Source organism: Cololabis saira, chromosome 9 (genome assembly GCF_033807715.1).
Source record: "Cololabis saira isolate AMF1-May2022 chromosome 9, fColSai1.1, whole genome shotgun sequence".
NCBI lineage: Eukaryota > Metazoa > Chordata > Actinopteri > Beloniformes > Belonidae > Cololabis > Cololabis saira.
In genome coordinates, this window is record NC_084595.1 from 18989894 (window position 1) to 19002623 (window position 12730).

At 43.3% G+C, this 12730-nt stretch overlaps 1 protein-coding gene across 1 annotated transcript; it reads left to right on the plus strand.

Annotated features, from left to right (window-relative positions):
• Window positions 1-588: 588 nt before the first annotated feature.
• On the plus strand, window positions 589-12495 carry bmp3 (bone morphogenetic protein 3). Its single transcript, XM_061730668.1, has 3 exons — window positions 589-1232; window positions 4345-5267; window positions 8194-12495. The coding sequence occupies exons 1-3, from the start codon at window positions 956-958 to the stop codon at window positions 8383-8385; spliced, it is 1392 nt and encodes a 463-aa protein (XP_061586652.1). The 5' UTR covers window positions 589-955; the 3' UTR covers window positions 8386-12495.
• The last annotated feature ends 235 nt before the right edge of the window (window positions 12496-12730 follow it).

The window sequence follows — 12730 nt, forward strand, 5'->3', positions numbered from 1 at the left end:
GTGGACTGTCTAAACCCCGCCTGACGAGCTGTTGCGGCGGAGGTATGGAACAGTCCCGCATCCGGATCGGACCGTGATGCCACAGGATGCGTGTGCTTAACTCCATTGAACTGAACTAAAGAGGGAAGAAAGCCCTTAATGCCGACAATAAGCCGCCGCATTCAGCCGCGCGGCCCAGACGCACAGCTCTGCGGAGTAGAAATTACGCACGAGGGGGGGGCGGTTCCGTGGCAGCAGCTTAGGTGTTGAAAGTGGTTCAATAAATCGGAGGGATGTTGTTTAATTCATTTAAGGACATTTATTTTGAGTTGTCCGACTCAAGCTGACCAATAAAACAGCCCCCCCCCTCTGCTCTCGATAACGAGATAATTTGTCCCCAGGCTGCATGTGCGTAAAAGTATTTTGAACAGGAAACTCTCTCTCTCTCTCTCTCTCTCTCTCTCTCTCTCTCTCTCTCTCTCTCTCTCTCTCTCTCTCTCTCTCTCTCTCTCTCTCTCTCTCTCTCTCTCTCTGGAGCTCGCAGCTGGTCCCTACAGCCCTATAATACCAAGCACAACATGCTTTACCTTCAGTGAAAGCTGAGACGCGGGGACGGTTGGCTGCTGGTCCTGAAATCATCCGAGAGCGTCGGTGTTTCTCCATCTGCGGGATCACCACCTGCCGCTGCGAGTCGGGGCCCTTTCTTCTCCTCCTTTTCCCCTCTCCTCTAACTGTTGCACGTTTAGTTGTCAAAAGCAGAGACACCACTTGGATAAACACCTTCCTCTCTTGCTGGGGCTGGTGTCAGAGGTGATGGTAGCTGAGGACTCAGGTGGTGCTATGTCCTTTTTGGAAGTAAGGGACATTTTTTATTTTTTGGTTTGATTTATTTTCTTTGGGGTTTTTTTTTTTTGGAGACGTACTAGGTCTTCAACAAGCCGTTCTTTCCCACAATTGCTCTGATTCCCCCTCAAGTATGGCACTCTGTTCTCAGTTTGTGATCGCGCTGCTTTACGGATGGAGTTATCTGTGCGCTGGATACTGCGCGATGCTGAAAACGGACAGTTTCCCCGAGAGGCGGAAGGTGGATTTTACGCATTCGGTGGATAAAAAGTTTACGACGAAGGAAGATCGGGACTTGCTTTTACAGGATACAATGACGGAGCACATGCAGATGCTTTACGCGAAGTACAACCGCGCTGGATATCCCTTCAGAGACGGCAACACCGTCCGCAGCTTTAAAGCGCACTTTGGTAAGTTTTTCCTCAATCTTAACACTTAAATAAATACAGACCAGCGTGGATTAATTGTTTTAATGCCAGAAAATTAAACTGATCAGAAACATCTTTTTTCCCCCTGCATTTTGGTAGAACAGCGCGATTGTTCCAAGCAAATATGCGCAATTGAGGTTTTTCTGAAAAAAAACCTCGATTTTTTATTTATTTATTTATTTTTTTAAGATGCGAAATTTGAATCTGTTTTGGTTAATAAGTGAATGATTTAATGAAAATGTATAAGCGCATTGTGTACCGGTTTAATTGACTGGAACTGGAATACACCTGTTGATCCAGTCGTGCAAACAACCTGTTACCCCCTTTTCCTCCTGATTCAGATCCGCAGGCGTTAACTCCTCCACCACCACCTGATGCGTGTTTTTCCGCATTTTAAGATTTAACCATATGATAGTCTGACTCTCTAGATATAATATCCACCCCTGTACCAAGATCTGGCAGCGGCACCGCCTGTCTGTCTGTCCCGGCACCAGAACTGGAGTCCGCTGCTGTATTAAAGCTCTTCTTTTCAGTTGTTATTCCTCCTTGATCTTTAACAGTAAAGTTAATCACAGCAGCTAAACATGTTAGACTATCTGGGTTATAACTTCTTAGATACGGGCATGCCCGAGGTCTGACCGGCTTCCACTTGTGGCCAGTTTTGTTAGATTGTAGCCTGCTGCCTCCTGTCGCCTGGTGGCTGCATGCTGCACGATTTCAGCTGCAGATGACAGTCCAGCACGTGACCAGGTGCGCTGGAGATGTTGGACATTTCGGGGTTTAGTTTGTCCCAGTGTTGTGCCAAAAAGTGATTGCCTGCCAGAATCTGATTTCTCCCCTGAAAATGGGTCTTTTTACCTGCCAAAAATGGATTGAAGGCCAAATACAATTAATGAAAGGTTGTTTCTACCTAAATATGATTTGATCTCGAGTGAATAGCCTGCCAGAATATTCAGATTATGAAGATCAAGAATGAGATCAAGTCATATTTAGGCAGAAACAACTTTTCATTAACTGTATTTGGCCTTCAATCAATTTTTGACAGGTGAAAATGCCTATTTTGTGTTGTAATGGTCCTTTTAAAAGAGTTAAAAGCAATCCTGTGAGCTCTAGTGTTTATATTATGAAGCTCAAGAATGAGATCAAGTCATATTTAGGTAGAAACAACTTTTCATTAACTGTATTTGGCCTTCAATCAATTTTTGGCAGGTAAAAAGACCCATTTTCAGGGGAGAAATCAGATTCTGGCAGTCAATCACTTTTTGGCACGACAGCGGGTTGAGATGAAATAACTGCCACCAAGACAATACAGCAGGGATGAAAGGGGGAATGTCAAGCTCGAAACATTTTAATGAGTGTGTTTATGCATTTCTGCAGAGATGTGGATTTTAGACTCCCTAGAAAGATCTTAAGTATGTTTTGATGTTTATCCGGAGTTCTGGTGATTTTAAAGCAGCATAAATTGGGTTTTTCTTTGTGTGAAAATATCAGAACTCCCACCCCTCAAAAACCACCCAAAGAAGCGGAGATCCGTCCTGGTTGTCTCTCTCTCTTTACCGTGTTATGACTATAGACTGCAGAATATAAGGACAAAGCATTGAGTCACTTGACTCTGGATTTTGAAGCCTTTTTTTCTTCCTGCTGAGAAAACAGAAATAACAGTTTTTGAGATTAAACGTCAGCACTCAGCTTTCAAGCGCTGAAGCTAAAAACGAAGAACCAAGCCAAGAAATCTGGGACTGGTTCTGGACTCGGACATGAACTTTAGCGGCCACATTGAGACGGTATAGAAAGTCTGTTATCACCTAAAAGACCATATCCAGGATTAAAGGACTGATGTCTCAGCAGGACTTAAAAGACCTGGTCCAGGACTACTGTAATGCTGGTCTCACGGGTCTCCCCAGAACCTCCATCATCCAGCTGCAGTTAGTCCAGAACGCTGCTGCCCGAGTCCTCCTTAAGACCAGGAGACACGAGTCCTCCCTAAGACCAGGAGACACGAGTCCTCCCTAAGACCAGGAGACCCGAGTCCTCCCTAAGACCAGGAGACCCGAGTCCTCCCTAAGACCAGGAGACCCTAGTCCTCCCTAAGACCAGGAGACTGGAGCCTATAAGTCCAGGTCTTGGATCTCTGAATGGTCTCGGACCAAAACACATCTCTGATCAGGCCCAAGATAGACCAACCAGAACCCTCAGGTCGTCAGGGCCACGCCCACTTCCTGTACCCAGAGTTAGACCCAAACACAGTGAGGCAGCGTTCAGTTTTTATGTTCCTTCCCTGTGTAACCAACTCCCAGAATGCATCAGGGCTGCTGAAACTCTCAGTTGCTTTAGGTCAAGGTTGAAAACCTCTCTTTTTTTTTTACCGGTCCTATTTAAAATTCTTACTTTTTAATGCATTTTTTGAAAATTGCATTAAAAAATGCATTAATTAAATAATCAGGGGGTCATGCTGGTTCTGGTTCCAGGGCTTGAACCTGGGTCCTCCAGATCCAAACCCACCTCTGTAGCGACTAGACTAGACTAGCCCCAGAGCCAGTTCTTTGTCAGTGGAAAACAGAAAGCCCGGTTCCAAACTCAGCACTGGCACAGAACCAGTCCTGGAACCGGTTTGGTGGAAAGAGGGTATTGGGCAGCCACTGGTCAAATCCGATCCGTGCCGCAGGGGAGGAAGGAAACAGAATAAGGTTCTCTGAACGCTGCAGTGCAAATGCAGCCGAGGAGACTCAAGGAATTAATGACAGAAGAAAAAAACGTGAGCGTGACCGAGGAAGAAGCCAAACGAAGACATTTTGGGCGGGGCGGCGTTGTAAGAGCAGCTTAACACCCACACCTTCTGGGCGACCCACAGAGCTAAGAAGGTGCACGTTATTTTATGCTGCTTTAAAATGACTCAACATGAATTCTGTGTGAATGCGGAGACGTCGGTTTAATTTTGTGATCAAATGCAAACAAACAATCTCAATTACTGAGAGAATGTTGGATCTTTTAAGGAAAGGTCGATGCGTGATAATTCAGATTTCTTAATCTTCAGTGATGTTATATACAGGAATGTTTTTCCATCATGTAAATATTATAAATTTTTTCCACGCAGGTACTATAAACAAGAAACAACTGCAGATTTTCAACCTGACCTCGCTCACCAAGTCCGAAGACATCCTGTCAGCCACTCTTCATTATTACATCGGAGACCTTCAGAACGGCACCTGGGGCTGCTCCCGGTCCGGCAGCTGCGCCCGCCACGGCCTCCGGAGACACAGCCGTGTCCAAATGGTCATCTGGAGTTTTGCTTCCATGGATAACAAGATGAGGAGCCTCGGCCACTTCCGGATCAACGTGTCCACCCTCTACAGGGACTTCATATCTTGGCAGTGGAAGGACGTCACTCGCGTGGTCAATCAGGCCAAGCATCACGACGAGCTGCTCATCGGCATCGACGTTGTCTCGCAAGGACCCCAGCCGTGGAAGAAGCTGCTGTCGGACCGCTCGCCCTACATCCTGGTCTACGCCAATGACTCGGCCATTTCGGAGCCTGAGAGTGTAGTCGCCACCCTCCAGAGACACCACCAAGTGGGGGGTGAGGGCTCCCTTTCCAACAGCTTCCACAAGCTGGGACTGCACGAGCGAAACGACACCGAGCAGCAGCAGCAGCCTCGGCACAAGCGCTCGGTGAATGTTCTCCTCCCTTTGCAAAACAATGAACTCCCGGGACCCGAGTATCCGTACGAGAAAGCCGGGTGGGATGAGACGAGTCCGTACGAGCCTTTTGAAAACACGCAGGCCCGCCGGCCGCGGAAAAAACTGCGCAAGAATCACCGGCAAAAGGTGCCCCTGCTGCAGTTCGATGAGCAGACGATTAAAAAGGCACGAAAGAAGCAATGGAACGAGCCCAGGAACTGCGCTCGGAGGTACCTGAAGGTGGACTTCGCCGACATTGGATGGAGCGAGTGGATTATATCGCCCAAGTCGTTCGATGCCTACTACTGCTCAGGGTCCTGCCAGTTCCCCATGCCAAAGGTGAGGAACATCCTGTGCTTTGAGAGGTGCCATTTGTGAGGGGTTACATCAGGCTACCAAATAATTTTAAATCCACACCCACAAGTGACCAATTGACCCTTTGTTTGTTTGTTTATTTGTTTGTTTTATTAAGGATCCCCATTAGCATTAGCCACAGCATTAGCTATTCTAAGCGGGGCTTGTTAGCCTTCTGATTGGTCCCTGACTGACCAATCAGAAAAATCTTTTTCTGTTGCTACATCCAGTTTATCCGGTTGGACCAAACAGCCGTCTCTCTCGTTCACATCAATAGAAAAAGTAGTTTTTAATTGCCTTGTATCAACATTTAAATCACTGGATTATTTTTTTTAAACTTTGTATTAGTAAAAGGAACATTTGTAGTGTCGTGGGGGTGCAACATATTTTTATCCCCAAACTGGCAGAAATCCGATCCGTACTTCCAAAACAAAGTCGGCTCGGCAGCAGCTACAACCCATAGCTACAACCGCGAAAGAGTTTATTTATCTTAAAATGGTTCATCGGTGTGTAAAAGTTGTAAAAGTAACCCTCGCTACCCAGAGAGAATCACAGGAATAGAATATCATCCCAAAACAAACGGTAAATTATGGTAAATGTCTGCTTTGGATAAAGCTATGTGGACGGCCACACCTTCCACCGTGCTATCAGCTAAACTCATCAAAAAATCTTGTTTTTGCCCAAAACCTCTGTTTTCTAAATTCACTCCACGGTACCTGAAGTGTTCCTTCTTATCTATATCTAGTTGCTGTTGATTTTCTTTGGTCCAATAATTACAAATAAAGTGATGTAAAACCCTGCTTTTACTTTTACAATGGAAGTGGACGGGAGAGATGACAGTTTTTTCCGACCTAGCAACGGGGGCGACCTAGCAACGGGGGCGGGGCTTGACAAAGGGTCAATTACGCCAAAACTCTCTTTCTATGTTCGCTCAGCTATTCTCGGCAGTGAGCTGGACTGGCTGCTGTTGGTGCTCTGTGTTACATTATCTTGAGTAACTTTGACATCTCAAATATGTCCCTCTTATTACAGATGACAACGCCTAATGGTTTATGGCTTTAATCTTTGGCCGCCCAAAATAAAGTATGAACATTTGTACGAACATCTGCTCCACTATAGTGAAAACTGCGGCTCGGGAGCGTTTTACTTTTGAACAGAAAAGCAGTTATGTACCGGTAAAATGCAGGAGGTGTCACGTGAATGTGTTTATGCAGGCGGGCGGCGTCCCAGGTGGTTTAACAGAACATACAAGAAGACTAATACAGAATGTTAAAGATCAGCTCCCGCAGAGAAGATAACATCACGGGTGTGTTTCAAACATGGCTGGAATGCACAAACTCCATCCACTTAATTCATTAGCTCAGAAACATGCAGCCTTTGTAGTTTTGAGTAATTCGTCCCAGAAGCAGGGCCTTCGAGGCGGCCGCCTCCCCCCTTGCAGAGTTTCTCCTCAGGCAGGACTCCCAACCTGCCTCTGCTGTGTCGGGTTAAAGTTTTAGAAGCTGCTAAGTGCTTCCTATTAAAAGGGGCTCTGCTGAGCTTATTATTTATTTATTTAAATGGATTTTTTTGTCATGTCTGGGAAAATCCCCATAAATTTTTAGGCCTGGCTGGAACATGAAGGAGCTAGTCAGGTGTGTGAGGATCTCGAGGTAGCATTCAAGCCCTCGGATGATGTTGGATTCAACAATAAGGCACGGAATAAAGTTGTTTTGTTTTTAAACACCACTTCCGAGAGTCTTGATGTAAAGCTCTTTTTCTTTTTTATTAAGCTTGATTCACAAGATTACGTGAAATCAATACGGCTGGATGGGATCAGTGCTTTGAACTCAGCTGACCTGTAAAGGGCTGCACTTTAAATGTCAAGATTTAAAGGAGCATGCTTTTCCTTTTAAGAAATGAGACTCTATAGCGCCACCCTTCGCCACGACGGCCGTCGGGGGTACTGCAGCCAACAGGGAAGCCGGCACGGGAGAACGGAGAGAACGCGCATGCAGCGTCATGTGACGTCACATCCGCAGCCCAGCGCGGGAAATTCCGGTCACAATTGCAGCACATTTTGCAGCACACAGCCTGTTCAAGGCAATGGAGAGATACGCTAGAGGAATCATTCTTTTTGGTTTGGAACGCTTCATCTGACATTATTACTAGAAAACTTAAAACGTATACAAATTTTTTTCATAAATCCTTCCTTATGCTCCTTTAAGGTCTTTTGGCAGAAATGCGGTATTAAATTCTTGACCGTGCCTTTTTATTTGTATAAAACCGTGTTAAAATGAGAATTATTTGATGTTTCTTTTTCTATAATCCTCAAATGAACAGTTCAGAGCCAGAAAACACCTTTATCACATACACCATTGCTACTGTACAGCAGCTTTTTGTTTTGTTTTTACCCGGTTGCAAAAAGGCTGTTCACTGTTTCTGTACCATTGAGCCTCTTTGGTTCAGTTCTAAACTGTAAGCTTGAAATAGGTCTGCTCATAGTTTAATAGTAAAAACGCAATCGCCACTTGACGCGTTTTAGCTTTTGCTTTACCTTTTAAAGATCTGGAGTGTAGGATGTAGTGACATCTAGTGGCCCAAATTACGAACTACATCCAACTGAATACCTCCCCGCTTGAGCCGTCATGTCTGGGGACGTAAACTGCTGAATCTAATGCGACAAAAACCTGATTACTCTGGGGTTTTTTGATTATATATTTATGAGATTATAAATTGCAATAGATTGTCCAAAATCTGAGGCAAAGACCCTTTATGCAACTTTTTAAAAGGAAGAAAGTCTTGTTTTTGTTGTACCATTCTTGCTTTCATTTGGTTTATTAATGAATAAAATATTCACTGATGAATTTATGTTTATAGCTAACACTGTGATGCGATGAAGAAGTGACTGTTCTCCGTCCCTTTCCCTCAGGCTCTGAAACCTTCCAACCACGCCACCATTCAGAGCATAGTGCGAGCTGTTGGCGTCGTCCCCGGCGTCCCCGAGCCATGCTGCGTCCCCGAGAAGATGTCCTCCCTCAGCATCCTGTTCTTCGACGAGGACACGAACGTGGTCCTCAAAGTCTACCCCAACATGACCGTGGACTCCTGCGCCTGTCGATAGCTCTCTCGTCGTCTTCAGTGGCTGCTCGCATGCTCGAAAAGAAAAAGAACGGACATGCGCAGCCGAAGACGTGGTCCCTCTTCCTGTTCCTTCAGTCACACACTCATTTCCGTACAAACATCCCTTTTCCACAGGAGGAGAGCGCCACCTGCTGTTCCAGGTGAAGTAATGGATCGTGTGAGAAATCCGAGTGGAAGGTTACTGGAATTGACAGTGGAAACTCCATGCTTTGAACACCCGCACGCCCTTTATCTGTGTATTTGTCATCGCTGCTCACTTATCTCGGTTCACAGGATGGATGCGACCATAAACTCACTACACAAACACCAACTGAGGCCTAAAGGAGACCAAAAACTGAGGGGAAATATTCATGTTTTGAGGTGAACTGATCTCGGCTTGAGTCACCTCTGCTCGCAGCTGCATGTTCTTGTTACGACATGTAAGTATTTAAGTCTGTACTATCACTGTGTTATACTCTATATCCGAAGATAGTGTACAATTACTGACCAGGCTGCTATAAAAGGTTATATTGGATCCCAAAGCCACAGTTGTGATGTAGACCATAGATTGCCTTACATGTTTGTATTCAGATAACTCCTCCACTGTTGTATAGAACCCACCTTGTAATAGTTTATTATTTGCAGGAAAGTAAGCTACTTTTTTTTTAATGGTCTTTTAATATTTAAGATCTCAAGGAGATATAATTTTTTTATTTCGCCAAGATAACAGGAATGAATTTCAAACTTGAGGGGAAATGGCATGAAAAAGGACTACATGGAGCAAAAGCTGTCAGCGTGTTCATTACGAGTGCAACGCTCCAGGAAACTTACTGGAAACCGTTACTAGGCATGGAAACATTTGGATAAAAATCAGATAAACTGCTGGAGCCTGGTGTTAGGATTATTTTTTTATTGCCTTGTTGAAGTTCGGAGTATTTTGCTATCATATAATGATTAAAATCTTGTATCATATTTACGATGCTGAATTACATTCTTGATGAAAAGCATTTACAAAGCACCGCAAATGCATATCAAGTCAATATACACTGCTGTTCTGGGAGCATTTTTACTTTGCATATCATTAAAACTCTTCTTTTTTTGTTTCATTAAGGTATAGCTGTAGGGCTGGGCGATTTTGGACAAAAATAAAATCCCGATTTTTTTCTCTGAAACCCCGATTTTCGATTTCGATTTCGATTTTTTTGGTAAAACTACAAAAGACAATGGAATAAATTGTTTAAAATATTTTATTTTAATTTTTAAAGAAAAATAGCAAACAAATTTCCCTATTGGGAATGCAGTGCAATTGAAAGATACTGTAAATCCTCCTTGAGTTTAGTAAAGTGACAACATTTACAATTTTCTTGACCAAACAAAGATGACTAGACGAGCTCTGTCTGTTATGCAGCCAGCTGCAAAAAAGGAAAATCGATTTTCCGATTTTCCTTTTTTAACATCGATTTTGATTAATAAATCCGATTTAGATTTTAAATCGATTAATCGCACAGCCCTACGCGATGTTGGCATGAGTGAATATCTCAATTTTTATCAAGGATGTGTTCTGTGTATATAATATAAAAGACTCGGACGTTCAAACTGTGGTTAAACGGCTGTTTTGAAGCATCAAGTTTGGCCGTCAGCAACATCCTGTACTTTGAAGCCAGGAAGTGACCACATTTTGGATAATTGATGCTTACGGGGAAGAAAAAAGCTTTATAGCAATACTACCTTTGACCACATGGTTGCAACATATCACGAGAAAGTTCGTGTCTGGCATAAACGCAACAAAGTGCACCTGTAGTGGGACGGAGTAGTATTAGAAGACATGCCGGATCGTCTCCACTCATTAACACAGTATCGACAGTGGCTCTTTTGTAGCCACTGCAGATCAATACAGAAAAAGGTGGTATTGCTGCATAGTTAGCCTGGCTAGCCACAAAGAAAATACTCTCTTGAAACTGGTTTGGGACCCCTCCCAATAACAACTATTTTCACTGGCACTGGCTACTTCTTTATATGGAAGAGAGTTAGGACAGCTGACCAGGCTAACACACGCTGGCTTAAACACCTAACATACTTTTAATAACCATAGGACTCCACGTATACATATCAGAAGGCGTGAACTCAATATACATCATTATGATTCATGGTTTCAAAAACAATTAGATTCTGTTTATTCATGACAGGAATATATTGTTTTTGATTTAGAGTATGTTATGGACCAAGCATGTTGGGGTCATCAATGGCGTTCCCTTGCGTTAGAGAGTAACTACATCGTATATATAGCTTGTGTCGTCAGCTGGATGGTCTTTAGGGACTGAAAGTTGTTTTTTTTCTACTACTCTTTTACATTAAAGCAGCACAAAGGAGTTTTTCTTTTTTTAATGTTAAAATATCAGTTTCAATTTAATTTGAAGGAATTTCAGGAAGTGTCATCTAAACTTTGGACTACCGGTCCAGTTGTCTATTGAGCCAACTGTGTATCGGACAGTGGACATCATGTAATGACAGAAGAGAAAATGAGGCACTGAATAAGAGACCAAAGAGTACATCGTAGGGTGCGACCACTCCAGCCAAGTGGTACCGTGCCTTGTCCAGGCACAATTGACCCTCCCCCTGAATTTCCCCGCTGGCCCACATTCGTTTTACTGCCGTCTATATTGAACTCGAGCACGATCACTCAAAGTGCCTGCAGCCTCAGAGAATCAGATACTAGGGAAAACTGGATAAGAATAGGTTTCCAGCAGTGCTGCGTTTTTTAAATTATTACTATTATTATTATTATTAGGTCTGGGATTATGTCGGTGTAATGCTACACATTATGCATGCCAGCTGTCGGGAATCGTGCTGTGGTCAAGCAACAAAAGCGCTGACCCTTGCCATAAGAAACCAGGCTTCAGGGGTCGGCCACGCCTGCGAATGTGTCCTCGGACAATACTGTAAAAGCGACTTCACATCCACGCCTGTAGGGGGAGCTGTTGAGCTAAAATGGTAAAAGTTCCTTTGTGCTGCTTTAAAGTGGATCCTATGGTCGCATGGACGGCGTTTGTTGAAAGCAACAAGAAAACAATCAATCTTTTTATGCAATTTGTTTAAAAAAAAAAAAAAAAGAGCTAACCTGTTAAAACTGCCGTAAGTTCTGCGTTACAGCTTCTGAAAACCAAATATTTATTCAGAGCAAGTAGACTTTAAGTATAGCGGTAAAGTTTTTCTGTGTTGTCCTTTTGGAGACTTGTACATTGTTTTGTATATAGCTCACTGATGAAAACTTTGCGTTGCTTCTCTGAAATAGCCGTGCCTCGTGAATGGGCCAATTTTGGCCCTTCAGAGTTGCTCGGTCCTTCACGCGACCGAGCTCACGCTTGCAATGAAGCCCAAGTCCAACCACGCAACTGGAACATATTCCTTCATGGTACAGAGGGACCAGAGGGCATCTTCTTTCCACAAGTGTAACTGCCGGCTGAATCTATCCAGACGTGTATCTCAAGTAATTCACTACTTTGATATTCCAGAGACATTTATTTTGACGTGTCGATACGAGATTGTTTAACTCTGTGTTTTCATGTTTTCAAGTTCGTCTCGTGCCAATTCAGATTTAAGAAACGATTTTTGTACATCAGAGTCACCTCCTCTGGCTGTGCAGACCTGATGACCGCTGAAAGATGGGGCCTTTATTAGTATTATTATAATTATTATTATTATGATGATTTTCTCTCAAATTTAAACTCCACTCAGGTCTGAACTTCCAGAGCGTGAAACACAGGACATTTAACTGTTTCAGCAGTTTTCACTGACTCATCCTCATTGCTCTCTTATATTGTAAATGTTAAACTTTAGCAAAAGGAAAAAAAAACAATGCTTGTACAATAAGCTTCATAAAATATATTTGTATATGGAAAAAGACCTTTAACATGTATCTATTTATTTTCTCTATGTTGCATATCTTGTAGTGGTGTGTTTTGGGAAAGAGGGACCAGAGCTCCACGATGATGGACATTTTGTATCTGTGATGGACATTTGTCACAACTGATGTGGTTAACCATCTTTTAAAGGTCTCCCTCCTCTGAGCGACAACCCTCCTCCCAAAACATTCAAAGAAATGAATAAAAGTATGCAATACTCAAATGTGTCAGACCCCTTGTATTATTTTTCTCTTAAACTTCAGTTGTGAAAAGGAAGTGAGACAAAAACACAAATTAAATATTGTCTATTTGAGTTTTGCCTTAAATAAAATACACAATCTAAAAACACTAAAATCATACCTGTAAAAAAAGTGTACAATATTAAAGAGCGTTATGGGGGGGAAATTACTTTCATGTAGTTTGGTCTCTGAAGTAACAACCAGC